The sequence below is a fragment of the Hemibagrus wyckioides genome, linkage group LG19 (genome assembly GCF_019097595.1).
Source record: "Hemibagrus wyckioides isolate EC202008001 linkage group LG19, SWU_Hwy_1.0, whole genome shotgun sequence".
Lineage (NCBI taxonomy): Eukaryota > Metazoa > Chordata > Actinopteri > Siluriformes > Bagridae > Hemibagrus > Hemibagrus wyckioides.
In genome coordinates, this window is record NC_080728.1 from 4,540,792 (window position 1) to 4,567,358 (window position 26,567).

The following is a 26,567-nucleotide window of genomic DNA, read 5'->3' on the forward strand; positions in this document are numbered from 1 at the left end:
GGGATTATAAATCACTATAAACACTGATAGTGGGATTATAAATCATTATAAACACTGAGAGTGGGATTATAAATCACTATAAACACTGAGAATGGGATTATAAATCAGTATAACACTGAGAGTGGGATTATAAATCATTATAAACACTGAGAGTGGGATTATAAATCATTATAAACACTGGAGAGTGAGATTATAAATCATTATAAACACAGAGAGTGGGATTATAAATCATTATAAACACTGAGAGTGGGATTATAAATCAGTATAACACTGAGAGTGGGATTATAAATCATTATAAACACTGAGAGTGGGATTATAAATCATTATAAACACTGGAGAGTGAGATTATAAATCATTATAAACACAGAGAGTGGGATTATAAATCATTATAAACACTAATGGTGGGATTATAAATCATTATAAAAAGTGATAGTGGGATTATAAATCATTATAAACACTGATAGTGGGATTATAAATCATTATAAACACTGGAGAGTGAGATTATAAATCATTATAAAAAGTGATAGTGGGATTATAAATCACTATAAACACTGATAGTGGGATTATAAATCATTATAAACACTGATAGTGGGATTATAAATCACTATAAACACTGAGAATGGGATTATAAATCAGTGTAATACTGAGAGTGGGATTATAAATCATTATAAACACTGGAGAGTGAGATTATAAATCATTATAAACACTGGAGAGTGAGATTATAAATCATTATAAAAAGTGATAGTGGGATTATAAATCACTATAAACACTGATAGTGGGATTATAAATCATTATAAACACTGATAGTGGGATTATAAATCACTATAAACACTGAGAATGGGATTATAAATCAGTATAACACTGAGAGTGGGATTATAAATCATTATAAACACTGGAGAGTGAGATTATAAATCATTATAAACACAGAGAGTGGGATTATAAATCATTATAAACACAGAGTGGGATTATAAATCAGTATAACACTGAGAGTGGGATTAGAAATCATTATAAACACTGACAGTGGGATTATAAATCACTATAAACACTGAGAATGGGATTATAAATCAGTATAACACTGAGAGTGGGATTATAAATCATTATAAACACAGAGTGGGATTATAAATCAGTATTACACTGAGAGTGGGATTATAAATCATTATAAACACTGAGAGTGGGATTATAAATCATTATAAACACTGGAGAGTGAGATTATAAATCATTATAAACACTGATAGTGGGATTATAAATCAGTATAACACTGAGAGTGGGATTATAAATCATTATAAACACTGAGAGTGGGATTATAAATCATTATAAACACTGGAGAGTGAGATTATAAATCATTATAAACACAGAGAGTGGGATTATAAATCATTATAAACACTGAGAGTGGGATTATAAATCAGTATAACACTGAGAGTGGGATTATAAATCATTATAAACACTGAGAGTGGGATTATAAATCATTATAAACACTGGAGAGTGAGATTATAAATCATTATAAACACAGAGAGTGGGATTATAAATCATTATAAACACTGAGAGTGGGATTATAAATCAGTATAACACTGAGAGTGGGATTATAAATCATTATAAACACTGAGAGTGGGATTATAAATCATTATAAACACAGAGAGTGGGATTATAAATCATTATAAACACTGAGAGTGGGATTATAAATCAGTATAACACTGATAGTGGGATTATAAATCATTATAAACACTGATAGTGGGATTATAAATCACTATAAACACTGAGAATGGGATTATAAATCAGTGTAATACTGAGAGTGGGATTATAAATCATTATAAACACTGGAGAGTGAGATTATAAATCATTATAAACACTGGAGAGTGAGATTATAAATCATTATAAAAAGTGATAGTGGGATTATAAATCACTATAAACACTGATAGTGGGATTATAAATCATTATAAACACTGATAGTGGGATTATAAATCACTATAAACACTGAGAATGGGATTATAAATCAGTATAACACTGAGAGTGGGATTATAAATCATTATAAACACTGGAGAGTGAGATTATAAATCATTATAAACACAGAGAGTGGGATTATAAATCATTATAAACACAGAGTGGGATTATAAATCAGTATAACACTGAGAGTGGGATTAGAAATCATTATAAACACTGACAGTGGGATTATAAATCACTATAAACACTGAGAATGGGATTATAAATCAGTATAACACTGAGAGTGGGATTATAAATCATTATAAACACAGAGTGGGATTATAAATCAGTATTACACTGAGAGTGGGATTATAAATCATTATAAACACTGAGAGTGGGATTATAAATCATTATAAACACTGGAGAGTGAGATTATAAATCATTATAAACACTGATAGTGGGATTATAAATCACTATATACACTGATAGTGGGATTATAAATCATTATAAACACTGATAGTGGGATTATAAATCATTATAAACACTGGAGAGTGAGATTATAAATCATTATAAACACTGGAGAGTGAGATTATAAATCATTATAAAAAGTGATAGTGGGATTATAAATCACTATAAACACTGATAGTGGGATTATAAATCATTATAAACACTGATAGTGGGATTATAAATCACTATAAACACTGAGAATGGGATTATAAATCAGTATAACACTGAGAGTGGGATTATAAATCATTATAAACACTGGAGAGTGAGATTATAAATCATTATAAACACTGGAGAGTGAGATTATAAATCATTATAAAAAGTGATAGTGGGATTATAAATCACTATAAACACTGATAGTGGGATTATAAATCATTATAAACACTGATAGTGGGATTATAAATCATTATAAACACTGATAGTGGGATTATAAATCACTATAAACACTGATAGTGGGATTATAAATCATTATAAACACTGATAGTGGGATTATAAATCACTATAAACACTGAGAATGGGATTATAAATCAGTATAACACAGAGTGGGATTATAAATCATTATAAACACTGAGAGTGGGATTATAAATCATTATAAACACTGGAGAGTGAGATTATAAATCATTATAAACACAGAGAGTGGGATTATAAATCATTATAATGTCAGGAACAGCTGGACAGTTCCCTGCCAGCCACTGTGAACCTTGGAAGCCTGCTTCTTTGTGTGTCTTTTGTTACGCCCTTCCTATTGTTCCTATCCTGATTGTGTCACCTGTATCCCATTAGCCCTAATATTTACCCCTATAAATAGGGATCCTTGTGTTTGTGGTGACAAACGCAAAAGGTTCCATGTCCAAGCTAAGGTCTAGGTTTTGTTTTGTTTAGTTAACCACGCCATGTCTAGTGTTACGTTTGTTTCCCTATGTCGCGTCTTAAATGTAATAAAAGCAGTGCTTCACTGAATCCTGCACATGGGTCTCATTACACCGTGTGCTGGCGTGCGCACACACACCACGGGCGTCTGGGGTCGAGCCCCGCATAGGGTGGGGGTCCCAGACGTTACAGAATCATGGACCTTCTCTGAGACCCAGCGGGATTCCCAGCTAGTTCCTGTCTTCGGTAAGGATTTGCAGTCTGCTGGCTAGAGCCCTGGACAACCGGTGGATGGCATCCGGCGGATCCTTTTCCCTGTTTCCCCAGGGAGGTGTCCCCATCTTCATTATGGTCGAGGACGTCGCTCCCCCAGGGAATTTACAAGGAGGACGTCACTCGACTTCAGGCCATGGGGGACACCCCCTTTTTATCGGTCCCACTGGAGGCGGGCTTCCACCACCTTGTCAGCCAGGGACGCCGCTCCGCGATGGAGTTTCCGTGGAGGACGTCACTCGGCACCACGGGTGGAAGACGCTTCCCTCCCGTTTCTTTCTAGGGCCGGATGTCAACTTACCCCTGGGACCTGGGGCATCGCCGTAGACTGCATTTATGAACTACATCAGGCCTTGCATCTCCCCTCTAGGAACTACATCTTCTGCCTACTCCTGAGGTGTCCCCTAGGCGGAGGTTGGGTGCTTCGGGAGCTGCGCCTTAGAGGAGGGGGTTATGTCAGGAACAGCTGGACAGTTCAGTGAACCTTGGAAGCCTGCTTCTTTGTGTGTCTTTTGTTACGCCCTTCCTATTGTTCCTATCCTGATTGTGTCACCTGTATCCCATTAGCCCTAATATTTACCCCTATAAATAGGGATCCTTGTGTTTGTGTCCTTGTCCATGATTGTTATCTGTACTGTGGTTTCTGTTGGGGTTTTGTTTGCTAGGTTCCATGTCCAAGCTAAGGTCTAGGTTTTGTTTAGTTTAGTTTAGTTTAGTTAACCACGCCATGTCTAGTGTTACGTTTGTTTCCCTATGTCGCATCTTAAATGTAATAAAAGCAGTGCTTCGCTGAATCCTGCGCATGGGTCTCATTACACCGTGTGCTGGTGTGCGCACACACACCACGGGCGTCTGGGGTCGAGCCCCGCATAGGGCGGGGGTCCCAGACGTTACATATAAACACTGACAGTGGGATTATAAATCACTATAAACACTGACAGTGGGATTATAAATCATTATAAACACTGAGAGTGGGATTATAAATCATTATAAACACAGAGTGGGATTATAAATCATTATAAATACGGAGAGTGGGATTATAAATAATGTCTTTTCTACAGCTGTATACAGTAAAGTTGGTGTTGTGTAACAATGAGCTTTTAAGCTACTTCTAAATTAGTGAAATATCAGAATTCATTATACCGCAGGTCCTCGATTTACGACGTCCTCAACCTACGGCGTTTCGATTTACGTCGCCATCTGTCACGGATGGCAGGTGAGGACCCAAATGCAGAACACAGTCGAGTTCAAACTTAGAGTCTTTATTAAGAATGGCACAAAAAATGGCAGAGTTCTCAAAAAAACTGAAAAAAACAGGATACAGCAGGCTGGTAGAATCAGTAAAAGAAACAACCACATACAGTCCACTAATCCAAATCCAGAGAACAGGTTAAACGTAGGACCGGCAGGGACATTAACAGTATACCATCCAATAATCCAAAATCCAGAGAGCAGGTTAAACGTAGGACAGGCAGAGTCATTGATTGAAGGAAGGCAGAGACAAACCAGGCAGACAGGGACTGAAGAAAAGGGCAGGATGCCATCTCAGAAGCTCAAGGCTGACTGAAGAGACCATCTGGCAAGGAGCATGGACTGCTCGCTAGCTTATATAGGACAGAGGAGCATAAAATGGCGGAAACCGGAAATGAGACCGCGAAACCGGAAGTTGCGTCCCGGAACCGGAAGTAGCAACATGGAACCCGAAAATGCATGCCTGACACCATCTCCCATAAATTTATTAAGAAAGTCTTGTTCCACCATTCCGATGTTTGCGATGTTAAAACAAATTTCGCGCGGGAACTAGTTGGCGAGCAGAGCAGACGAATACACCGTCACGCGGCGCTATACGAGGAAGATGGCTTTGTTTACATTCACTGCTACATAGGTACTTATGTACAGTATGTGAGTTCCGACTTAAGTCACGCCGTAGGAACGGAATTCCGACGTAAGTCAAGGACCCCCTGTAGACCATCAAATGTTTGACAACAGCAACAAGACTGACAACAGCAGTTCAAAGCCAGAACCATAGTCTCCAGTTACTTCTATCACACAGCACTCCCATATATCTCTGGGTATGTGTAGATAGATAGATAGATAGATAGATAGATAGATAGATAGATAGATAGATAGATAGATAGATAGATAGATAGATGGATGGATGGATGGATGGATGGATGGATGGAATATTGTGTGTGTGTGTGTGTTTAGACATAATCCAAACATCCCAGTTCATCAAACACTCTATTCCCATGAACCTTCCAGAGCTGCTCCTTTACCTAAAAATAAACTATTCATATTAAGCTTGACTAAACAAATGTGTCTTCAGCCTAGATTTAAACACTGAGACTGTGTCTGAATCCTGAACACTAATTGGAACACTGTTCCATAACTGTGGGCTTTTGTAAGAAAAAGCTTGCAAAAAGCATGCAACTTTTGATCGGAGTAGGCGTGGCAGATCATAAATAACCAAAAGATCACTCAGGTACTATGGCACGAGACTATTCAGTTCTTTCTAGGTCAGTAATAGAAATTTATAATCAATGAAATTTGACTGGCAGCCAATGTAGTATGGCTAAGATAGAAGTGATGTGTTGATATCTTCTGGTTCTAGTTAGGACTCTAGCTGCTGTGTTCTGGACTAACTGGAGCTTGTTCATGCTTCTACTGGAACATCCAGACAGTAAGGCATTACAATAATCCAACCTAGAGCTAACAAAAGCATGAACTAGTTTTTCTGCATCATGAAGTGACATCATATTTCTTATCTTGGCAATATTTCTGAGATGAAAGAAGGCTACCCTGGTGATATTATCTACATGAGCTTCAAATTAAAGACCAGCGTCAATAATCACACCAAGATCTTTTACTGCTGGACAAGATGAAACAGAAAGACCATCCACCATTACTCTGTAATCAGAAAGCTTACTTCTAGCTGCATGTGGTCCTACTACAAGCTCATCTGTCTGTCAGAGTTAAGCAGGAGGAAGTTAGTGACCATCCAATGTCCTTTACACATCTTCTATCTTAATAAGCTGGTGTCTCTCATCTGATTTAGCTGAAACATACAGCTGTGCATTACAGTGGAAGCTAATACCATGTTTATGAATAATTGCACCAAGAGGTCATGTTGTTCTGTTATACTTAAGTAAAACTTTAAAGCTAATGGACAACAGATTTACTAGAAATAATTATTGTTTTCAAAGTTAATTCATTTTGTCAAATTTCTCCTATAGTAATTAGGCAAGTAATCAATTATTTGTTAAAGTCATGACACTTCTAGAATCTCAGGAAGTAGTCCATCTGTCATGAGGAGGATAAACCTTTATAGAAGATTCTAAAATAAAAGGTAGCCGGTTGCTAACACTGGGGTGTGACTGAGATGGAAGGCAATGATGCTGCTTCTGGTAGCAATTCAGAAGTGGAAGAAAGGATGTTTTGTGTGGTTTATGAAGGGGTAGATTTGTAACTGGACTGTAGTGAAAAATAGGAAAATGAAGAAAGCTGGAAGTCAAATATCTGAATCGGATAGTGAAAGAGGACAAGAACAATTAAAGGGAAGTTTCTGAATGAATCAATGAATACACTAAACCCAATCAAAGTAACAAAGGCATTGCAGGAAGCAGTAGGTAAAATAAAAAGCACTAAGGTTGTACAAGATAGAAATCACTGATCTTCAATCAGACAATAAACAGCACATAAGATCAGCTGGTCTAAAATCTTTAATGGGTAAAAATTAGTATGAATGATAATGGAAGAAAGGAATTGGGAATCACTTTCCTATTATATGCAAATTAGAGGTTGAAGTAGCTATAGCAAATAGAGAATTTATACCTAGGGGGAAGTTCAAAACAGCAGATTGGAATGATTTTAAGGGAAAGAGTGAAGCATTAAGTGAATGTAGACATTAAGGAACTTAATGATAAAATATGTGGAGTTGTTATTAATACTGCAGAAGATTACTGGAAAAATACAGGAAATTATAAGAAGAAAGCAGTCTGTCACAGGCACGAACACCTCAGCCGCACCCCCGCGCTCCCAATCACCGGACTTTTAATCGCGCCACCTGCACTCAATCACACGGCGCCTACTTAAAGCCCTCACCCACAGAGCCCAGTGGCTAATATTAAAACTGTTGAAGCTAGAGTACCGAGTTACTGCTCCAGTATTTTCAAGTTGGATATTTCCTTTCGTCGTATTGCCTTTTTTCCCTGCCTTAGTTATTAAAGCCATGTTGGATCTGCTCTCTGACTCCGTGTGTGTTGTGACAGAATACTAGCCCTAAAAACAACAAATTACGAGATCCTACCAGGAAGATGGAAGGTCAGCATGACGGCACGCCTCCTACAGCAGCTCAGCCGCAAACTGACCCGTCTGCCGCCCCGGTTCAGCAGCAGCCGACAGCCTTCCACACCGGACCCTATCACTGCTCTGACGGCCTCACTACAGCAAGTGGTACTGTCCGTGACGACACAACCGACCGGTCCGGTAGCCAAACCAGCATTATTCTCGGGCGGAGCAGCCGAATGTGCCGGTTTCATCATGCTATGCCAGCTCTATTTTGAGGTTGTTCCTCAGCTGTTCCCCGATGACCGCGCTAAAATCGCCTTTATCCTGTCGCTGTTGTCCGTTGAGGCCCGACATTGGGCAGAGGCATTGTGGACATCGGAGAGCCCAGTGTTCGTGTCGTCAACGAACTTTCTGGCCCACTTCAAGGCGGTTTTCAGTGCGGGCGCTTCCACCCTCTCGACACATGATGAGCTGTTCACTCTGCGGCAAGGTAGAAACACCATCCGCGAGTATACGCTGCGCTTCCGCACACTTGCAGCATCTAGCGGATGGAATGAGACGGCGCTACTCACGGCGTACCAGCGGGGGTCACAGCCTGAGATCCGACGGCAGATGGCCATATATGAAGACTCCAGCAGCTTGGAGGCCTTCCTGTTGAAGGCTCAGACAGTGGCCCAACATCTCATCGCGGTTCCGGGTGGAGGGAACAATCGTTCCGAGGCTTCACCCCGCGAGGAGTTCTCCGCACCAGAGCCGATGCAAACGGATGAGGACCATCTATCCGCGGACGAACGGCAGCGCCGGCTTCAGCATGGGCTCTGCCTCTACTGCGGAGAGTCTGGTCATTCCATTCCTACCTGTCCCGTCCGTCCTGTACACCCAGCGGTGAGTACTATCCACCTCAGCTCAGTACTCTCTAATCCTCGGTATCATGATGCCACATTAATTTTTGACTCTCACTCTTATCCTGTCAGCGTGATCTTCGACTCAGGCGCGTCCGGGAACTTTATTTCCACCCGCATCCTCTCTGCATGCCATATCCCACGAGAAAGGAACCCGATGCGCTATCGTATCACAACCATCCAAGGAAAACCGCTGGGTCGAGGACTGGTGCAGTGGCGGACGCCAGAATTGACGTTGTGCATCGGCTGTATGCATGAGGAGGTGCTCTCACTGTTGGTGTTGGAGGAGGGCAGGGTGGACGTTGTCCTAGGACACCCATGGCTGGCGCAACATCAACCCACGATTCGGTGGAGTACAGGATGCATTGAACAGTGGAGCGATCATTACCTCAGCTCTTGCCTACGCGCACTCCCGCACCCTCCACCTAGATCTGTTCTCCTGGGGTTGACGAACATCGAGAGCCCCCCTACTGGCCGTGAGGTGGACCTCCCAGGAGAGTATCAGGATTACACGGGGGTGTTTAGCAAAGTCGCCACTACAAAGCTCCCACCACATCGATCCTGGGATTGTGCTGTGGACCTTCTGCCCAATGATAAGATGCCCAAAGGGCACATCTATCCCCTGTCTGTCCCGGAGCATAAGGCCATGGAAGAATATATCAAAGAGGCACTCCGCCAGGGTTTCATATGCCCTTCTACATCCCCGGCGGCATCCAGCTTCTTCTTTGTGGCAAAAAAGGATGGCGGGCTTCGACCGTGTATCGATTACCGGAATCTTAATGCCCAAACGGTGAAATTCGCCTACCCCTTTTCGCTAGTCACAGCTGCCCTCGAGGAGTTACGTGGAGCTCGTATCTTCACCAAGCTGGACCTGAGAAGCGCATATAACCTCATCCGCATTCGTCAGGGAGATGAGTGGAAGACGGCGTTCATCACACCTTCTGGGCACTATGAGTACCGGGTCATGCCATATGGGCTCACAAATGCTCCAGCGGTATTCCAGAATTTCATGAACGAAATCTTCCGTGATATGCTCCACCGGTTCGTCATCGTATACATTGATGACATTCTAATCTACTCTTCCAACCGGTCAGAGCACATCCACCATGTCTGTCAGGTACTCGACCGCCTCCATCACCACCTTTTTCTGAAACTTGAAAAGTGCGAGTTCCACCAAACTGTCGTGCAGTTTCTGGGTTACATCATCTCCGCTGCGGGTATTAAAATGGACCAGGCAAAAGTAGACGCAGTGATGAACTGGCCGCAGCCAGAGACAGTCAAGGAGCTGCAACGGTTTCTGGGATTTGGGAATTTCTAACGCAGCTTCATCCACAACTACAGCCAAATCACTGCTCCCCTCACTTCATTATGTGGACAGCCTAAGACCCTCACCTGGTCGAAGTTAGCGGTCGAAGCCTTCCAGCAGCTAAAAGCCGCCTTTTGTTCTGCTCCTACATTATTGCATCCTGACCCTAGCCAGCCTTTCGTAGTCAAGGTAGATGCCTCTGCGCTAGGGGTAGGAGCGGTGCTGTCACATCGGGGAGGTAAGCCTCTGGCACTCCATCCATGCACCTTCTTTTCAAGGAAACTAACCCTGGCGGAGCGTAACTATGACATCAGAAACCGATTTTTGGGGGGGGTACTGTCACAGGCAAGAACACCTGACCAATCACCGGACTTTTAATCGCGCCACCTGCACTCAATCACACGGTGCCTACTTAAAGCCCTCACCCACAGAGCCCAGCGGCTAGTATTAAAACTGTTGAAACTAGAGTACCGAGTTACTGCTCCAGTATTTTTGAGTTGGATATTTCCTTTCGTCGTATTGCCTTTTTTTTCCCTGCCTTAGTTATTAAAGCCGTGTTGGATCTGCTCTCTGACTCCGTGTGTGTTGTGACACAGTCCCATGGTGGACAAAAGAATGTAATAATAGTAATAAGAGAAAGAAACCGTGAATCAAAAAAAGGAAGAAAAACATTTGTAGGTTTTATTAATTAGAGGACAGGCTGAGGTAAGAAAAGTGATAAAAGATGATACAAGAAATTATTGGTAATTTATACCTTTTCTCCTACAGTACCTTATTACAGGTACTGTATTATTATTGGTGAGATCTCACCAAATGATAGTAAACTCATGGTGTCTCCTGGTGGTCCAGGGGCCCTAAGCTAACACTTATACCACTTACAGGAAGAAACGGCCCTGAGGATGTTTACAACAGATGTATTGATGGTTCAGTTTTAGATGTTGTCTGCAGTGTTCCTTAAATCATGTTTTCTAACTGGTGTTTGTACTTTCAGCATTTATGAAAATGAGAAGGTTCATTATTATACTAGTGTGAGTTCATTATGTTTATTTTATTTCCTTCAGTATCAGGTGTGATTCACTTGGAGAGAAAAGTTGGTCAGCTCTGGACTCAGCGCTCAGATCAGAAACCTCCAGTCTGAGAGAACTGCATCTGACTGTGAAAACACTGGATCTGTCCAAGAATAAACTAGGAGACTCAGGAGTGAAGAGTCTCTCTGCTGGACTGGAGAATCCTCACTGTAAAGTGGAGAAACTGAGGTAAGATCATCTCTCTGAGAGTCACAAAAACTCACTAAAAGCACAACATGCAGAACAAATAGATTAGTCATTAAGTGATAATGATTTCTCTCCAGAACTAGGGAACAGTGACTCATTAGCTACAAAAGTATTGCTGGATTTAAAGTGTAGTAAACTTAATATCATTAATTCTAAATAACAGCAGCAATGGTGGAGCTACAGGGGCCTGGGCCCACCCATTTGGAGTTCTGGTCCACCCAAATAATCTCTGTTCTAATGTTACCATTATTCATAAAGCCCTGTTCTCACTCTCTAGGAGCTGCTGCTTTAAGTAGCTGCATTAGTGTGTGTGGTTGTGTGTGTGTGGTTGTGTGTATGTGTGTGTGGTTGTGTGTATGTGTGTGTGGTTGTGTGTATGTGTGTGTGGTTGTGTGTATGTGTGTGTGGTTGTGTGTATGTGTGTGTGGTTGTGTGTATGTGTGTGTGGTTGTGTGTATGTGTGTGTGGTTGTGTGTGGTTGTGTGTGTGTGGTTGTGTGGTTGTGTGTGTGGTTGTGTGTGTGTGGTTGTGTGTGTGTGGTTGTGTGTGTGGTTGTGTGTGTGGTTGTGTGTGTGTGGTTGTGTGTGTGTGGTTGTGTGTGTGTGGTTGTGTGTGTGTGGTTGTGTGTGTGGTTGTGTGTGTGTGTGGTTGTGTGTGTGTGTGGTTGTGTGTGTGTGTGTGTGGTTGTGTGTGTGTGTGGTTGTGTGTGTGTGTGTGTGTGGTTGTGTGTGTGTGTGCTACATAAACTGGTAATTTAAAAACAAAACCTTTCACCTCATTGGTCACTTTTTACAGTCATGTAATTTCTTTTGAGTGGCTGTTGTCTTTTGAGTTTCTTTTCAAACCTGTGCCCACCCTGTTTAACCCAGGCCCACCCACTGTTCACAATCTGACACTAATGTTCTGCTCAGTGTTGATTATACCTTATATAACAAATGTTGATGAAGACTGTCATTGTGTCTCTCTACAGGTTGCGTGAGTGTGGTGTATCAGATGAAGGCTGTGCTGCTCTGACTTCAGCTCTGAGATCAAACCCCTCACACCTGAGATACCTGGATCTGTCTGATAATAATCTAGGAGACTCAGGAGTGAAGAGTCTCTCTGCTGTACTGGAGAATCCTCACTGTAAACTGGAGACACTGTGGTAAGATCATCTCTCTGAGAGTCACATGACCTGCTCCTCAGTAAGACACATTCTCTAATAGTGAGAATGAAGCAGAAGTTTTAGCTTCATCATCAATGTCCTGAGGAGGAAGATTGTTTCTTTTCACTGCACACTGATGATTTTTCACAGACTCTGATGTGACTGCAATGTGTCTGAAATTACAGTGAAATTTACTAAAACATTGTAACTAATCACACAAACTGCAGCTGAGACACAAACTAAATGTAGTGTGTGAGCTGCAGGGGTTAAAATCAGCAGTGACATGGAAATGATGTAAAAAATGGAATTATGTAGAATAGAGAATTAGATATTTAAATAACAACCAAAAGAGCAAACAAGAGGAGCTTACAAAAAACTGCATTTTTATTGTTTTTAAAGCTGAACTAGTGTTTATTCTGTCAGTGAATATTTGTTCAGTACATCTCCGTCTAGCTGCTATGAACAGGGTTGCCAGATCTGTTTGGGTGTGTTACTCAGTGTCCCTCAGGTTGTGACAGACAGATATGTACTGTCCTGCTAAAATGCAGCTCTCCTTCATTTCTCCTAACAGAATAAACAGTTTGTCAGTGTTGGGCATGAGAGAGAACTGAACTTTTTTACAGTCTGTTAGAAAGTGTAGCTCTGTCTCCACTGTGTACACACTCTCTGCTCTGGAGAACAGTGAACACTAGAACTTGTGGCTGATATGCACAAGTAGTCTTTTTAGGTCCTTGGGTAGATCTTTTGTTGTTCTTTCCTCCATTTTAGTGGATCCCCCTCACTATCCAGGTTACGTGACTGTAGGTAGTAGCTTTATATAAGCTTCCCAGCATTTCTTTAGAGTAACTGAATGACTGTATGCTTTAATACAGGGATCTGCTGCTGCTGTGCTGTTCACATGAAGACATGAACTTCTGTGACGCTGTATTTCACACCGTGCTTGAAAACACAACACTGATTGGTCAGTAGTGAACTTCCAAAGAGAGTATGATCGGTCAGTTGAGGTGAAAAATAACTTGTGATGGTCACTTGTGATTTGGTTTATCATCTGAAAACTCAGTCTATAAGAAGATTACTGTGTCACTATACTGATGATTTTTGCTGCTAACACATCAGTATTGCAGATGATTATGCATTAATATTGCATTAATATTATGCATTATTAACTGTGGGAGGCAGAAATCTTGCCTCCATTGCAGATGATTATGTTTAATTAACTGTGGGAGGTCTTGTTGTCAGACTCTTCTGACATTTAAAGAAAAGCAATATAAGCGTGAATTCAGGCTTGAAAAAGCTGTTGATAAAGTTTTCCTTGATAATCTGTCTTGGGTATCTGAAGATGCTGATTTTGAGGTCATTAAGGCTGTAACTTTGGAGGAACTGGAAAGAGCCATCCAGAGTATGGAGTGTGGTAAAGGACCTGGAACTGATGGGTTACTGGTTTACTTTTATAAATCTTTTTCTTACTCTATTAGAGGTATTTAATGAAAGCTTAGCCAATGGAATACTGATCTAAATGATATTAAAAATTGGAGACTGGTGAGTTTATTATGCAGAGATTATAAATTGCTCTCCAACATTTTAGACAACAGATTGAGTCTTAGAACAAGTCCTCTATCCTGATCAGACAGATTGTGTGCCAGAAAGATGAATTTTTGATATTTCTGCTATCAGTGATATTTTGGATATCAGTAAGAGTCTTAAGCTGGATTTTGGTCTAGTGTCAGTAGACGTAGAAAAAGTCGAGCACAACTATTTATGGAATGTGTTCACAGCATTTGGGTTTAGTCCTGAGTTTGTTTCCATGATAAAGGTTTTGTACAGTGATGTTAGTGCACTGAAAGTTAATGGTGACTTATGCGCTCCTTTTAAAGTTTATAGAGGTGTTACACAAGGTTGTGTCTTGTCTGGTATGTTGTATACTTTAGCAATAGAGACACTTTTAAACAAGTTAAGGACAGATTTTTATGGATTATATATTGACAGGTTTAAAATGTGTTTATTAGGATATGATGATGTTTTAATTAGTTGTCAAAGAGATGGAAATTTAATGTTGGAAATATTAAAGGAATTTAAAATCGTCTCTGCTAAGAAGAACCTAGGGTGTAGGGCATAGAAGCCCCATCTGAGTCTACTGAAAGCCAAGATCAGTTGATTAAACAGGTGGAATCAGGTGTGGCTTCTGCTCGGTTGGAATGAAAACCTGCACCCACACCGGCCCTTTGTGGATACGGTTTGACACCCCTGGTGTAGGGTGTAACTTTGACCAGGGAGGGTTTTGAGAGATGGAATGTTTATGCAGAAAATTTTGAAGGAGTTGTTGAAAAGGTAAAAATCTCTTTGATAAATGGAAATTACAGAAATGTCATAATATAAATGAAGACTGAATGTTGATAAGTTAACAACTTATAGTAAGTAAGTAACATCTGCTGTCTGGCATCAGCTAGCTTGTGTTGATCCTCCAGCATAACTACAGGCAAAAATACATCTAAATTTAGTTGCTTTGTTTTGGGAGAAATTGCAGTGGATTCTAAAAACTGCTGTGTATTTACCCCCCACAAAAGAAAGAGGACATTGTCTTATACATGTACAGAGCAGATCAGCAACCTTTCAAGTACAATTTGTACAGAGATGAACTGGTCTCTCTGGACCAGTGGACTCTGGAAATGTGTAGCCTGTGCTACTTTGCAGGGCTTTAAAGGTCTAGGCCTGGACACCCTGATGTAGTGTCCTCCATTTGGGGGAGAATGTGACACTGGAGTGAAGAGCCTTATATAAGTCACCTTTATCTAAGAAAGTGGGAGACGTACAGTGGAGACTTGTTCATGGTGCAGTTGTAGTTAATGCATTTGTTTCAGTTATAAACCCTGGTGTTAGATATTGTGTATTGATGTGACATCATCATGTACAGGGGGTCTGGGTGGGAGTCATGTGTGCTGAAGGAAAAAGAGAAAAGATGGCTGTGAGTTCAATCTGATATCAATAACAGTTTACAGTGTTAGACATGGATGTCCATGTTGTTTTCTGAGAGAAACTGTGCTTCGTGCTTTTCTGCACTGTTATAAACTGTGACACGATCATGACGGTTTCTTCTGTACAACATTAGAAGGATTCGACCATTCCTATCCACACAGGCTACTCGAGTGCTTGTTCAGTCTCTGGTCATTTCGAGACTGGACTACTGCAACTCTTTACTGGCAGGTCTTCCTCTGAATGCAATTCGTCCACTGCAGATGATCCAAAATGCAGCTGCAGGGCTTGTTTTCAACCTGCCTAAGTTCTCCCACTCCACCTCACTGCTGTGTTCCCTCCACTGGCTTCCAGTAGCTGTATTCATCAGATTCAAAACACTGATGCTTGTCTACAAAGCCAAGAATGAACCAGCACCATCTTACCTCAAAGATCTTATTACTTCTCGCACTGCACCTCGCTCTCTCTGATCCACCAGCACTGCCCGACTGGTCCCACCATCTCTCAGGGTAAAAGGTAGGTATTCATCTAGACTCTTCTGTTCTGGCACCGAGGTGGTGGAATGAACTTCCCCTAGATGTCCGTACAGCAGAGTCTCTGACCGTCTTCAAACGACGATGTTTTTCCTGAAGCACTTAAACCAGCTCTTATCTTTCCCTGTTTTTATGTATTGTTAAATGTTTAAAAAAACAATTTTAGACTATTGGTATCTGTCTGTAACCTATTGAACCAGTGTTAATATATTCATTGATGAAGACTTAAAGCACTTTTGTACTTTTGTAAATAGTATCTTTTAATCTTAGGTCTTTAGACCAAGATGGCGGCGCGTGCACAACGCAAGGCTCAGCGTCTCACCAGTTTTTGCGTTTTAGCGGTTACTTTTTTAATCCTTGCCGGTTTGTTCACTAAGAACAGACTTGCTTTAACATCCTCCAGCAGGCAAGAACTTTTAGACACTTTTAAAGAACTTTTACTACTTTTAGACGTAATGGATTACGCCATTCTGTTACTTCTGTCGCCGATCTCCGACTCATCCCAGAGATCTCCAGAACACCGGAGGCTGCTTGCTCTGCCCGGCCGGCTAAGCGTGGCGGGCTAAGGGCTAAGCTAAAGCTTACACCACATCGGCTCTCTTTACCCAGCATTTTCTTCTCTAATGTTCGGTCACTGGTCAACAAAATGGACGAGCTTGCTGTACAGACTGTTATCACTAGGAGACACTGCTCACCTAATCTGGAATTTATTATGGTTAAGTGTAGACCCTTTAATCTGCCCAGAGAATTCACATCAACCATTATTACTGCTGTGTACATTCCACCAGATGCTAATGCCAAGATTGCAATGAAAGAACTACATGCAGCCATTAGCACACAACAGTAGCACACAACTCATCCAGATGCTGCTTTTATTGTTGCGGGTGACTTTAACCACTCCAGCTTAAAAACAGTGCTTCCTAGATTTCACCAGCACATTTCCTTCCACACCAGAGGAAATCAAAACCCTGGACCATGTTTATTCCAACATACCTGGAGCTTACAAGGCTACCCCCCTCCCTCACCTGGGACAATCGGATCACCTCTCTTTGTTCCTCTCCCCTGCATATTTACCACTCATCCAACGTGTGGGGCCAACAGTAAAGACAATCAAAGTGTGGCCAGTGGGGGCAGACGCTGAACTTCAGGACCGGTTTCAACACACCGACTGGAGCATGTTTGCCACTCAGGCGACCTGTGGTTCCCACTTGGATATTGAAGGCTACGCTTCCTCTATACTGGATTACGTTAACACCATGACAGACAGCGTCACCACCCAGAAACAGATCACCATGTACCCAAATCAGAAGCCTTGGATGAACAAAGAGGTTCGCGGCTTACTGAAGGCCCGCAACGCTGCCTTTAGATCTGGTGATGCACAGGCCTACTGTACAGCCAGGGCCAATCTGAAGCGGGACATTAAGATGGCCAAATACTGCTACAAGCTGAGTATTGAAGTACACTTCTCCAACTCCAATCCCCAGCAGATGTGGCAGGGCATTCAGGCCATTAGCAACTACAGGCCCATCAACCCTTCACCCCTGTCTACTGATATCTCCTTTCTCAATGAGCTAAACAACTTCTATGCTCGCTTTGAAAGGGATAATCTGGAGCCAGCAATCAAAATCGAGCTCCCAGCAGACTTCCAGCCACTCACATTATCCACTAATGATGTCAGTGCAGTACTAAAAAGGATCAATGCAAGGAAAGCAGCAGGGCCTGATGGTATCCCCGGGCGTGTCCTCAGAGCATGTGCTGGGGAGCTGGTGGGGGTCCTAACAGACTTATTCAACCTGTCTCTAGCCCAGGCTATTGTGCCCACCTGCCTTAAGACCACCTCCATTGTGCCTGTACCAAAAAACTCCACTGCATCCTGCCTTAATGACTACCACCCAGTAGCGCTTACCCCCATCATCACGAAGTGCTTTGAGCGGCTGGTCCTGGCACACCTCAAAACCTGTCTTCCTGCCACCCTTGACCCTCATCAATTTGCTTACCGTCAGAACAGAAGCACGGAGGACACAGTTTCCACAGCACTGCACTCAGTCCTCTCCCACGTGGACAATAGAGACACCTATGCCAGAATGCTTTTCCTGGACTTTAGTTCAGCATTTAACACTGTCATCCCTTCCGTTAGTCACCAAACTTGGAGACCTGGGCATCAACGCATCACTTTGCAACTGGCTCCTGGACTTTCTGACCAACAGGCCCCAGCATGTTCGGATAGATCGCCAATGCTCTTCCACCCTCATCCTTGGCACCGGAGTACCACAAGGCTGTGTGCTGAGTCCCTTCCTCTACTCTCTCTTCACCTATGACTGCAAGCCTGTACATAGTTCCAACACAATTATCAAGTTTGCAGATGACACCACGGTGATTGGACTCATCAAAGGCAACGATGCGTCAGCTTATAGAGAGGAGGTGGACCGTCTAGCTGAGTGGTGCGTGGCAACAACCTGCTGCTCAACACTGCGAAGACCAAGGAGCTCATAGTGGACTTCAGGAAGGAGAAAGGTGACACACACACACCTATTCATCTCAATGGAGAGGTGGTGGACCGTGTCACTAGCTTCAAATTCCTGGGTATCCACATCTCCGAGGATCTCTCCTGGACTACCAACAGCTCCAGTTTGGTCAAGAAGGCTCACCAGCGCCTCTTCTTCCTGAGGGCTCTGAGGAAGAACCATCTCTCTTCAGACATCCTGGTGAACTTCTACCATTGCACCATCAAGAGCATCCTGACCGGCTGTATCACTGTCTGGTATGGGAACTGCACTGTGTCAGTCCGGAAAACGCTGCAGAGGGTGGTGAAAACTGCCCAACGCATCGTAGGAGTTCTACTTCCTAAGATCGAGGACATTTACAGGAAGCATTGTCTCACCAGAGCACGCAAAATCATAAAGGACTTTTATCACCCTGCCAATAGACTCTTTGCCCTCCTGCCTTCTGGGAGGCGCTACAGGAACCTCCGGACCAAGACTAGCAGGTTTAGGAACATCTTTTTCCCCACAGCTGTTTCTTTGCTGAACTCTGCCTCCACCCGATCACAAACACATTGACTGAGCACATTATTATCAGTGTATATAACCTTTTTCTGTATATAACCCTTTCTATGTACAGTTTACATATGTGTACAGTTTACATATACAAATTATTTATCATAATATACAATATCTTCCTCATTGCACACATCTAAATCATTGCACTCATTGTACATAACTCCTCTGTATACTGTTTACATATTTAATTATCATGGTATACAATACCTTCTATATTGCACCACTACAATCATTTGCTCATTTGCACTCATTGCAATTACTCATTGCATTTACCTCCCACTGTATACTGTTTATATACTGTTATATATGCAAATTATTTATATATTTTTGTATATTTATATATGCAAATTATTTATTGTTATATATTTATTATATATGCTAATTATTTGCACTGCGAAATGAACTTCTGGTTAGATGCTAACTGTATTTCATTGCCTTGTACCCACATGTGCAGTGACAATAAAGTTGAATCTAATCTAATCTAATCTAATCTAATCTGGTGTAATCTAGAATTTTCAATGATTTCCACTATAATAAAACCATGAAAGAGCTTGCTTCTTTTTATTTTAGTGTTATAAAGGGTCTTTGTGTGAAGTGATTAAAGTTAAAGTTGATGGTCAGTCTGCTGTCCTCTGTTCAGCTTCAGCTGCTGATAGTTTAATATCACACACAACAGATGAGAGAAACTAAATCTAACACTCAGGGGGATCATTTTAATGACATTGTTCATTAGAATAAACAGGTGATATTAAATCCTCATGTCATTCTGAATAATAAAATCATTTACAATCACATCTTTAAAGGAAGTCTTAAACCAAGATAAAAATCTGTTGATGAAGACTGTGTCATTGTGTCAAATCATAAACCAATAGAACCTGATGAATCCAATTTGTCTATATTTTTTACACTCCATGAGTTTTGTAATTAATTTATACTTATTACATTTTTCTTTAATAATAAAGTTGTAAATGTAAGTCTTATACCAAGATGAAAATCCATTGATGAAGACTGTGTCATTGTGTCTCTCTACAGGTTGTGTAATTGTGGTATCTCAGATGAAGGCTGTGCTGCTCTGACTTCTGCTCTGAGATCAAACCCCTCACACCTGAGATACCTGAATCTGTCCAGGAATATTCTAGGAGACTCAGGAGTGAAGAGTCTCTCTGCTGTACTGGAGAATCCTCACTGTAAACTGGAGATACTGGGGTAAGATCATATTATAAATCATGGTCTAATCTTCATCCAGGTCATAATAATAGATAAAGACATTCTGTATAAATAAAACAGAGTCACAGTTGTTCTTGTCAATACTGAATAAACCATTTACACTTTCACAGTCTGGGTTAAAAAATACACCAATGAACTAACAACTTCAACAACAACTATTTAGAGTCTGATCCTGTTTTAGGTCTGATTACTGACAGTCTGATCTTCTCAGGTGAACTCTGATTAAAATAAAAGAAAGAAAGATTATATAGATTATTATGTGTAAAGCAGGGAAAAGTTACTGAAAACATTTTAAAGTCAAATTTGATTTGTCCCATACATAACCATACACAGTGTGTATATGTAGTGAATACTTCATGTAGAATTAGAAGTAGAATAGAAAAGTCCAAGTTCTAGTCTTATGTTGTGTCCTTCTAAAGACATAGTGTGTGTTACTGAGTCCACAATAAGACAAACTGTCTACAATCAGGGTGGTCACTCGAGCCCCAGTAAAATGTTGCTGATAAATCAGTGTCTGATGAGGAAGATTACAGTAGATACGTCTGAAAGTAGGCTTTCCTCTTCAAACATTTATATTATTTGACATATTTTGAAGAAAGGCTGATTGTAACAGCAGCTGAAGTGAAAATACCCTGTGCATCTTCATAAAGCCCGTCCCTCTCACTGTGCCCCCGGACTGTACTTCTCCTCTCTTAAACTTTTCTCAGTAGAAACCTTGACTTGCACTCAGAAGATAAATCATAATACAACATTGTAGCTGAGGACTGAGAAATTGTGGATTTAAAGTTTTTTAATATACTTTTAAAAATGTGTGATCTGAAAAAGTTTACGTAAACAATTTTAGCAAAAGTCTTAAAGTAAATTAATGTAAAATTGAGCGAATGAAATGATCAGCAGCACATACTTTCATTAATGTTGGCTCCATAACATGATTAAAGATAAACAAAAAAACCAAAAAAAACCCCAAATAACTTAACAAATGAATAAATAAATACTCTCAAAGTCACCAGAATTTAAATAAATAAATAGACTTTTTACTTTTGTAAAATCCTTGGTGGTTTGTACTCCACTAGGGATTAAACTCTAGAAACGTCCCTGTGTACAACCAGTGAAGACTGTGTCATTGTGTCTCTCTACAGGTTGTGTAATTGTGGTATCTCAGATGAAGGCTGTGCTGCTCTGACTTCAGCTCTGAGATCAAACCCCTCACTCCTGAGAGACCTGAATCTGACCGGTAATAATCTAGGAGACTCAGGAGTGAAGAGTCTCTCTGCTGTACTGGAGAATCCTCACTGTAAACTGGAGAATCTGGTGTAAGATCATCTCTCTGAGAGTCACATTTCCTGCTCCTCAGTAAGACACATTCTCTAATAGTGAGACAGAAGCAGAAGTTTTAGCTTCATCATCAATGTCCTGAGGAGGAAGATTTCTGTTTCTTCTGTTCTGGTTCTCCTGTTTCTTTTTACTGCACACTGATGATTTTGTACAGATTTACTAAAACATTGTAACTAATCACACGAACTGCAGCTGTTTGTGTGTCAGTTGTGTTTGTGTGTTAGTTTGTGTGTCAGTTGTGTTTGGATTTTTAGATTCTGAGTGTAGATGTATATTGTATTAAAATATCACAGTAATGTAAGGTGTGATTCTGCATTGTTTGGATCTTGACAAATTTGTACAGTTCTAATGAAATCAGGGTTTATATTCATCAGTGTGAGACTGATGTCTTCCTCACTGTGAGTGTATGTAGTGTCCAGAAAGGTGTGTGTGTGCAGTGGGGTTAGTTCTTGTCCTGTTAATGAATTTGGCTGTGATCAGACAGAGGGGTTAGTGTTTTAACAGTGAATGCGCTGACACAGAAAGGGTTTCAATCTGTTATCATTATACTCTACTGTGCTGTTGCTAAGAGCTGAGCAGAATGTGTATCTTCTCAAAGAGTCTCCTCATGTCCTTCCATTAACAATGTACAGAGCCAGGCTTTCACAGAGCTGCAGCAGATCATTTCCATTTCTTTTGACCTGCAAGTCAAAGTCATGGCAGGGAAGGTTAGTAAGGTTTCTGGGCTAATGATGTCCAAATCTAAAATAGTTTCCATGCTCTGTGTTAAAGTCAGAGAGAGAGCCGCTGCAGGAGTTCAGGTCTCCACAGATCAGCACACTTCCCTGGGCCTGGAAGCTGCAGATCTCAGTGTGGAGCTGGAGTAGGATCTCCTCATCATAATAAGGGGAGTCACTGGGAGAGATGTTCACTGGACACAAGAAAATGTCTTTTGCTCTGTTTAAAATATCTTTCTTCATTTTTAAGCCCAATGTGTGATTTATTTCATTTTTGTGGTGCCGTAAAATCTGATCTAAATGATGGTTCCACCCGAGTCTCTCCCTTCTTAACAGTAGTGTGTTTAATAGATTGGAGAATTCATTCTTTATAGTTAGAGGAGCAGTGAGACATTGATCTAATCCAGGTTTCCTGGAGTCTGTCTTTTGGGTTTTCCTCAAAGTCACAGCTTTTACTTTTGCACCCGAACCATGAAAATGTAATTCCCTGAATGTTCCACACAGAGATTGTAAACAGTTTCATTTGAGAAGAGATGATGTTGTGTGTTCATAGTGAACATGTTCAGCACTTACCTCAGTGTCCATTATTCTGGAGCTGCTCTGGATTTGTAGCTGTGTAGTTAGTGCCGAGGAAGTGGATAGTGGTGATAGCTTACTAGCTTACTACTCTCTCTCTCTCTCTCTCTCTCTCTCTCTCTTTCTCTGTTTGTCTCTTTCTCTCTCTCTTGAGTGTGAGCATTTGGCTGTGTCTGGGGTTCTGTCTCTCTCTATTGTTTTATTTGTATGTTGATTTTTATATAAACTTTAATATTAAAAACCCCAGAAAAACACAGCAACACAAATATCTCTCATTTTATTATTATGTGATTATCTGTTAGGTGTGTGTGTGTGTGTGTGTGTGTGTGTTTGTACATGCTACATAAACAACTAGTAAATGAACAAACCTCTTTCAGCTCAGTGGTCACTTTTTACAGTCATGTAAGTGCTTTCGAAAGTTCTGCTGGCTTTTGAGTTTCTTTTCTTTTCTTTTTTGCTCAATATTAATTATACCTTATATAATAAAAATCTGTTGATGAAGACTGTGTCATTGTGTCTCTCTACAGGTTGTGGGATTGTGGTTTCTCAGATGAAGGCTGTGTTGCTCTGATTTCAGCTCTGAGATCAAACCCCTCACACCTGAGAGTCCTGGATCTGTCTGATAATAATCTAGGAGACTCAGGAGTGAAGAGTCTCTCTGCTGTACTGGAGAATCCTCACTGTAAACTGGAGACACTGAGGTAAGATCATCTCTCTGAGAGTCACATGACCTGCTCCTCAGGAAGACACATTCTCTAATAGTGAGACAAATAGTGAGAAGTTTTAGCTTCATCATCAATGTCCTGAGGAGGAAGATTGTTTCTTTTTCTGCACACTGATGATTTTTCACAGACTCTGATGTGACTGCAATGTGTCTGAAATTACAGTGTAATGATGTAATAGAAAATGATTTGGAAACTAAAATTAAACAAGAGGCCCTGGTCAGCTCATCACCCTCCATTAGTGGGCAGTTGGGCTGCATGAAGGTTAAAATGATAATCAAGAGTCAGATATCATCTTTTTTTATTTCAGTTATTTTCACTTATGCATTTTTTATAGCCAGAACAATAAAACAGAAATACAAGAGTTCTCTGCATTTAAAAATCAGAACATGTTAAATTCTGTTTAAAATAAAAGTAGGCCTGTTTTACACACTAACATTTAATAACAAAATGAAATTATACTAAGACTTCACTGTGGAAAACAGAATGGTTCAGTGGTGAATGCACAACGCCTACACAATACCTGCATATGTATTGCCAAGGTTTTTGGTTAGAAACACAAGTCTATCAACATGATCCAGCTTTAGGGAGGACCACAAGTGAGCACCAATATTCCAACAGTACTAAAAACCCTCTCTGAAGGGGAACTTGTAGCTCTTTTCCCTGTTTTGAGGTCATTGGGTAGATCTTTAGCTGTTCCTTCCACCATGTTAATGGATCCCGCTCACTAACTGAACTTGTGATGGTCACTTGTGATTTGGTTTATCATCTGTAAACTTTTTGGTTTATCTTTTTCTTACTCTATTAGAGGTATTTAATGAAAGCTTAGCCAATGGAATACTGATCTAAATGATATTAAAAATTGGAGACTGGTGAGTTTATTATGCAGAGATTATAAATTGCTCTCCAACGTTTTGGACAACAGATTGAGTCTTAGAACAAGTCCTCTATCCTGATCAGACAGATTGTGTACCAGAAAGATGAATTTTTGATATTTCTGTTATCAGTGATATTTTGGATATCAGTAAGAGTCTTAAGCTGGATTTTGGTCTAGTGTCAGTAGACGTAGAAAAGGTTTTTGACAGAGTCGAGCACAACTATTTATGGAATGTGTTCACAGCATTTGGGTTTAGTCCTGAGTTTGTTTCCATGATAAAGGTTTTGTACAGTGATGTTAGTGTACTGAAAGTTAATGGTTAAAAGTTCATTGACCAGGGAGGGTTTTAAATATCTGTGAGTGTTTGTAGGAGATGGAATGTTTATACAGATATTTTTTGAGGTAGTTGATTAAATATAATTCAGTTTAGTTGCTTTGTTTTGGAAGAAATTGCAGTAAATTCCAGAAAGTGCTGTGCATTTATCCAAAAAAGAAAGAGGACATTGTCTTATACATGTACAGAGCAGATCAGCAGCCTTTCAAGTACAATTTGTACAGAGATGAACTGATCTCTCTGGACCAGTGGGCTCTGGAAATGTGTAGTCTGTGCTACTTTGCAGGGCTTTATAGGTCTAGGCCTGGACACCCTGATGTAGTGTCCTCCATTTGGGGGAGAATGTGACACTGGAGTGGAGAGCCTTATATAAGTCACCTTTATCTAAGAAAGTGGGAGACGTACAGTGGAGACTTGTTCATGGTGCAGTTGTAGTAAATGCATTTGTTTCAGTTATAAACCCTGGTGTTAGATGTTGAGTATTGATGTGACATCATCATGTACAGGGGGTCTGGGTGGGAGTCATGTGTGCTGAAGGAAAAAGAGTAAAGATGGCTGTGAGTTCAATCTGATATCAATAACAGTTTACAGTGTTAGACATGGATGTCCATGTTGTTTTCAGAGAGAAACTGTACTTCATGCTTTTCTGCACTGTAATAAACTAAAACCTGTGTTTATTGTTTTAAAGAGTCTATTCAATGTTATGAAACATTCTAACTGGAAATCTTTATTTTTTTCAAGCTATAATGGCACTTTTTGATGCTAGAAAAAATAAAATTAAACAGAATTAAAGCTATAATTTAGAAATAGTATCTTTGTTCATTAGAATAAACAGGTGATATTAAATCCTCATGTCATTCTGAATAATAAAATCATTTACAAACACATCATCTTTAAAGGAAGTCTTAAACCAAGATAAAAATCTGTTGACAAAGACTGTCATTGTGTCTCTCTACAGGTTGTGTAAGTGTGGTATCTCAGATGAAGGCTGTGCTGCTCTGACTTCAGCTCTGAGATCAAACCCCTCATACCTGAGAAACCTGAATCTGTCTGATAATAATCTAGGAGACTCAGGAAAGAAGCTGCTCTCTGCTCTTAAGGATGATGAACATTACAATCTAGAGACTGTGATGTGAGTAATGCCTTTTTAATAAAAGTTCAACCTCATTATCATTAGTTTGTACATTTCTCTTTAGTTCCAATAAATATCAGATGACCAGGTTAGGAAATAATACCAGTTTTAGAAAATGTCACTATATTCTACAGTGGTACCTCGGTGTTTGACCTTAATTCCTACCAAAAGTCTGGTCGAATACCGATTTGGTCAAAAACCGAATTATTTTTCCCCATAGGAAATAATGTAAAATGAATTAATCTGTTTCAACTCAATGGTTGATCTCACAACTTTCCTCTTGCCAACACTGATGCCTGATTTCCCGTTTTTCTGAGACATGGCTACTGAAATTATACCACAAAAGATAGCGTGGGGTTTATAACACAAGCACTCACAGATGATGCTTTCAGAACAGATGACCCAAACTGCTTCATCTCTACTGTCTACACCAGGGAACACCATATGGAAAGCATGTGCAGTCAGAATAGTTATTTTCAGATCGGGTCGAACACAGAAACATATTTTCGAAAACTGAAAATTTGTGTCAAAAATACAGTTCACATTAACATTCATTTGAATTTTGTTAGAAATGTTGATATTTGTTGCAATTCTGGATGAAACAAGAAC

The 26,567-nt window shown here is 40.5% G+C and overlaps 1 protein-coding gene across 15 annotated transcripts in view; it reads left to right on the plus strand.

Annotated features, from left to right (window-relative positions):
- The window catches only part of LOC131370000 (NACHT, LRR and PYD domains-containing protein 12-like), a 138,061-nt gene that overhangs the window by 5,906 nt on the left and 105,588 nt on the right, over positions 1 to 26,567 (plus strand). For all 15 annotated transcript variants that reach the window (XM_058416960.1, XM_058416966.1, XM_058416965.1 and 12 more), the window contains 2 exons: positions 11,121 to 11,315; positions 12,304 to 12,477. In XM_058416960.1, the coding sequence (XP_058272943.1) occupies positions 11,121 to 11,315; positions 12,304 to 12,477 (369 nt within the window). The remainder of the gene's footprint in view (positions 1 to 11,120; positions 11,316 to 12,303; positions 12,478 to 26,567) is intronic.